Consider the following 5,615-nt stretch of genomic DNA (forward strand, 5'->3'; position numbering starts at 1 on the left):
TTTGCTCTTTTCTGTGCAACCGTTGAAGACGGTTGAGGATTGATATTCCTATTTGTTCGATAAACCTTGGTTTCTTAATCGAGGGAAATACTGACTCGCATTGTGCTGCGATAACCCTTTCCTCTTTATTGAGAACCCAACACATATCACAAGTATTAGGGGTTGATACACGTTCTTGTCCTACTTTCTCCGATAGAAATCTTGGGGTACCCTTTGAAGTTCTTTTTGTGAGACTGAATATGATGAATCTGAAATTGTTTTATGCATGTGGAATAATTAACCCACGGATAGTTGAGGTGACATTGAAGTATCTATGTGACATTAGGGTTGACTGATATGTATCGTAGGTGTTATTCTAGTACGAACTGTAGGGATGTTTGTGACACTTAGAGGAATAGATCAATGGATTGACCGGAAGAGATAACTTTGAGGTGGTTCGCTGCCTACAGTAACTTCATCTTATGTTCTCCGCTAATTATGAACTTTGGAGTGATTATGTTAGCATTGTTGAGATATTGCACTAGTGAAAGTATGAACCCTAGGCCTTGTTTCCAAGAATTTATATAACATTTTGCTCATTGTTTACTACTTGTTACCTTGCTGTTTTTATTTATTCAAATTATAAAAATATATTTCTACTATCCATAGTACACTTGCATCACCATTTCTTCGCTGAACTAGTGCGCCTATACAATTTGCCATTGTATTGGGTGAGTTGAGGACACAAGAGATTTCTTGTATTTGATTGCAGGGTTGTTTGAGAGAGAGCATCTTCATCCTACACCTCCAAGAGATCTATAAACCTTAGGTCATACACTTGAGGGAAATTTGTTGTTGTCCTACAAAACTATGCACTTAGCTTGGAGGCCCAACAACGTCTACAAGAATAAAGTTGTGTAGTAGAGATCAAGGTCATGCGCATGGGGTGTCCTGGTGGCTTGTTCCTTCTTTAGTTGTTGATCACCATATTTGGTGCATAATTTTCACTTCTTCTCGTGTACTTGGAGAGTCTTCCTCGCACATTGACAACATTCATTCTCGTACCTAATGGCACATGGGGTTTCATTGTGAGGTAGCATCCAAGTCTCACCTATATTCACATTAAGCTCGAAAAGGAGTGAATTCACATTGCTTTCAGTGTCATATGTGCGAGCTCTTGTCATAGGTCCACTTGGTCCTTGGAGAGTTGGTTAAGTCTCCATGGGGATGCCCCTTGGGTACTTCTCGCCACTATGTGTAGGCAAGCCAAAAAAACAAATGATCAAATCTGCAACCGGTAATTGCAACATTGACTATATCCACACCAAGCATATCATGACACCACAGAGATAGCGAGGTTATTCAACAACAACACCTTCAAGAAGGGAACGTCCCCTAGGTGTCGCTATCACTAGATCCAACCAACCACGACCATAATCCAGGTTTTCATCCTGAAGAACAAGTCCGAGCATATCCGAGCAATGTCTTCAACAAAGTAACAAGATAAACATATCACCATTGCCACGTATAGCCAACATGGGTCACCTCAGCATTCACTCTGGAAGCTGAGACAGGGTGCTTGAGTAGCACCACCGCCGACATCACTTATGTGGTGTGATCATCACTTATCTGCAATCTCAACAGCTGCATGTGATGTGGACCATCGCCATTGCACAACCATCCCTCTTCTTCAAGCCATCACCTATAGTTTGCATCTCCCTGCTAAAGTGAATCACCGGGTCTGAAGAGACGAACACTCACGAAAACCTTTAGGTGGCCACGAAAATTCGCAACTAGTTTGTCGTCGCAGGACGGAGTGTTCGTCAAGGACCAACACTGATGGTGGACCACACCGTCATTGACTACCACTTCACCGAAAAGAGCCCTGCCTAGGCTCGTTGGCTGAGGGACGATATTGCAGAGCCATAGCATGAAAGGCAGATCAAGATCGCCCACTCGAAGCTCAATCACCGCTAGATCCCGAGTGCACAACTGCAAGATCGGTGTCGCGCCTCTCGATCCAGACCGGTAAACACTAAGGCCCGCAACAGTAGGGCACCTCCAAATATTTTGAAATATCGCCATGGAGCCATGTTGCGCACATACGACGCCATCCGCTCTAGATGCGAGCATCAACGTTGTCCCGATCCACCCTAGTGGCCTATCACCACCAAGTTTCCAGGCGGCGAGCCCGAGTGGCAACACCATGGAGAGGATGGGGGGGCAGGCCACCCTAGCTAGTTGCACTGGATCCAAGCACTCTCCCCAAGCGTCGCTGCTACTATCGTTGATGGTCCGCAGCCATGCCCAAGACCTCCCACGATGAGGGCAATCCCCCCCTCAACACCGTCGGGCAACAACAGCTTCCTCGAGCGATAACGAAGAGGAGGGAAGGATTTGTGTAGTGGCGGTGCTAGTTTTTTTCGTCCGCCTGAACCGCTTGCATGGGAGCAACGCGGGGAGGACATGGAGACGTGTGCTTTCCTTTAGGTTGGTCATAGTGAGAGTAACCTAGCTAGTAACATAACAAACCTAAGATAAGTTTGCCGATGTGGCATGTATTTTTTAGAAAAGGAGGTTAAAACTCCCGATCTCTGCTTCAATCGATGCGTACAACCATCTTTATTCATTATTCAACAAAGGTCTGACAAAAACATACATCAAGCCATCTGAAGCCACCACTCACACCTACAACCTTGATAATGAGGAAGGCTTTCACTCCCCATATCTACAGCCGTCATCGTCTCTGGTCTGTCCGTATAACGTATTAGAACCTATAGCGAGGGTAGCAAACCTAAAGTGTACACCACATGCACACGTTTTAAAAGCTGCCACCATCATCGAACCGCTGGCCCATCTTCAAGAAAGAGATCCACATCATCCTTGAAAGTTTGGTCATCCGTCAACGCCACGACGGCGCCCAATAACGTCATCGCCCTGCGCTCATCCATCGAGACGCATCTGTCACCAAGACTCAACTGCACCATGCCGCCAAGACCCGCCGTCGTCGACGCAGTAGGTAGAACGCCACTCCCACTGCCACCCCCACCATTGCCGATGTTGGAGCTGACAAGCGGAGCCCATCACCCACAATAATTCTCCCTTGAACAATCAAGCCTCCCAAGACAGCGCCTCCATGGAGGGTACGACGCTTAGGGTGTCACAACCGCCCAATCCAAGACAGATTTTGGACTTTCGTCCGGGAGGGGGTCGAAGGTGGACAGGAGGGACCTCGACTTCGCCTCCAAGGAGGGTAATGACGTCGAAGCCAGGCCGAGCTAGCCGACCAATGTTTCCTCCGGTTCTCATCCTGTACCACCAATCTCTGTGTGCTCCGGATCCGGCAGTGAGTCGAGACATGAGACCTACAGAGATGAAAGCACCATAGGGCCCAACCCACCAACAAGGATGATCGAGGTGAGCCTCTGGCATAGATCCATCCAGGTGATGTATCCAGGAAGATGTGACGTGGTCAACGACGAGAACCACCACCCTGTGATGCTCGACGGTGTCCGACACTAGATCGAGAAGGATCTAACCCGAGGGGGAGGAGGAGGAGAATCTCTCGGCACTTTGATATTTGGATCGTTTTAATCCCCTACCTAATATGTTTGAAGTAATATGTTACCATCACATAACATTTTTCAAGACAAAATGAGTCTACAAGCTAATAACTGCAACCACCTATGACACTATCTCTTACTCCCCCACCAGGACTAGCCTTAATCCGCTACCTCATTTCTTGGTCTATTAGTGGTGATGGGTGGTAAGTTTTTTGGTGCAAAATGCTTGTTTCTGGTTCTCTTCCTGTTTTTCTTTGTTCCTTCTTGTGTGTGTAAAAAAGCGAAAAACAAACACTGACTAAGGTAAACAGCTTGACTGATAATGAGCCAGCCAACCAGTGACCTCCTGACCTCAATATTTAAAACCAGAAACTAAATAGCAAGTCAGCAACACAAACTAAATTGGCCACCAGCAGGCAATGCATGCGAAAATTCACCCTGTACGAGCGTGAGTGATTTGCGAAACAGCTGGCTCTTAGCAAGCGAGGTCCGTTTAAATTCGAAAGCGTTCGTTACATATAAAACCATGGGAGGCGCGTATGAACAGAGCACGGTGCTCCGTTATTATTCCCTACCATTTTGATGCCACATCTTTAAGCTGGTACTACTACTAGTATTATTTTGCCTGTCGAAGATGTAAACTTGATCTTTCAAAAAAGGAAAAATATAAACTTGGAGAACAATCGTGGGATCACAACACATGCAGATATGCGCATTCATCCGAGCCGAGAGCGTGCGCGCGCGCCACCGGGGACAGGTCGACCCCGAGCCGTTCCCTGCGAGTTGCACACCCTCATTTCCGCGACGCGCGGCGGCGGCATACCCTGAAGCTGAAGGGACGGCGGAGCTGCTGGCACGGGGGAGGTCGCGGCAGCACCCATGGCTCCCACGTCGTCGCCTCCGCCACAAGTGAGGGAGCACCAGCGGGTCAGCTTGCAGTCCAGGTACTGGACGATGGCGTGGGTGTTGTTGTTGTATATCTTCACGACGTAGCACGGGTCATCGCGGTTGGGGAGGGCCGGCAATGCAGGAGACCCGGGGGCGGGCGGCGGGTGCGGGTCGCAGAGGGCGTGGCAGTTGGGCCAGTAGGTGGGGCAGAGCCTCCTGTTCAACAGGTCGCGGCCGAGGCAGATGTGGCAGAGGTACGTCTCTATGGTCTCGTCCACCGCCGACGTCGGCGCTGAGGGGTTGCCGCCGGCCGCCGACGTCAATGCCGCCGTGTCGCCACCGACCGGTGCGGCGCCGGTGGCTGAGAGGAGCAGCACTACGAGGACAAGGGGGAGGACACGGCAGGCTGCCGAGAGCTGCTGCATCTTGGGTGGGAATGGGACCTATCGATCGAGAGAGAGAGATGGTACTACGTGTTGAGATGCAAGGTGCTTACATGGCGCCATGGCGGTTTAAGTAGCATGAATCGACAGTGGGATCCAACTGCCAAGCGCACATTTTTGGCATTTGCGGGATAGTGAACGGCACTGCCTGCTCGTTCTAGGACTTGCCTTCTTGCTACAGAAAGCCAGCCAGCTCTACGAATTAGTTGCGTTTAACCTGTAGCGGATTCCGGCCATGTTTAATTGGAGATCGGCGGCCTACTGGAGTCTGGTGCAATTGTATGCTCCTAATACATTGAAAGGGAGTAATGCAACATCTAGAAAAGGTTACTTAATTGTTTTACATGCACGCTGAGGTGGAGGATTATTGATTGGTAATAGGGTATGAAGGGCCCCATCCCGAGTGGAATTTAGAGGGAGATGAGTTGTAATTTGAAAAGTTAAATAAAACATTTGTATATTCTTTATAGGTCTAGCATTATTGATTGAAAGGAACTGGTTCCGCTGCGACAAATGACTGTTCAACTCTCCAAATGTATCCACGTAAAAAAAAACTACAGTTCTGAGTAAATCTTAAGAGTGAATTTCAATTTTTACCCCATATTTTACCATTTCTTACACGAAGTACTCCACCTCACATTTTTTTCCATCCGAATTACCATTGTTAGTGAAAAATTGATCATTATTATCCCATTTAATTAACATCTATGAATGCGCCTCAATACTGGAAAATATAACTTGC

At 48.0% G+C, this 5,615-nt stretch overlaps 1 protein-coding gene across 1 annotated transcript; it reads right to left on the reverse strand.

Moving 5' to 3' along the window:
- Positions 1-4,017: 4,017 nt before the first annotated feature.
- On the reverse strand, positions 4,018-4,928 carry LOC123430305. The gene has a single exon (XM_045114175.1). The coding sequence runs from the start codon at positions 4,853-4,855 to the stop codon at positions 4,259-4,261; it is 597 nt and encodes a 198-aa protein (XP_044970110.1). The 5' UTR covers positions 4,856-4,928; the 3' UTR covers positions 4,018-4,258.
- Between the last annotated feature and the right edge of the window lie 687 nt (positions 4,929-5,615).

The sequence above is a fragment of the Hordeum vulgare genome, chromosome 2H (assembly GCF_904849725.1).
Source record: "Hordeum vulgare subsp. vulgare chromosome 2H, MorexV3_pseudomolecules_assembly, whole genome shotgun sequence".
NCBI classification, from domain to species: domain Eukaryota; kingdom Viridiplantae; phylum Streptophyta; class Magnoliopsida; order Poales; family Poaceae; genus Hordeum; species Hordeum vulgare.

Bases quoted from the DNA above. Each gene is read 5' to 3' on its own strand.
- LOC123430305 (XM_045114175.1), bottom strand. From the start codon at position 4,855: ATGCAGCAGCTCTCGGCAGCCTGCCGTGTCCTCCCCCTTGTCCTCGTA.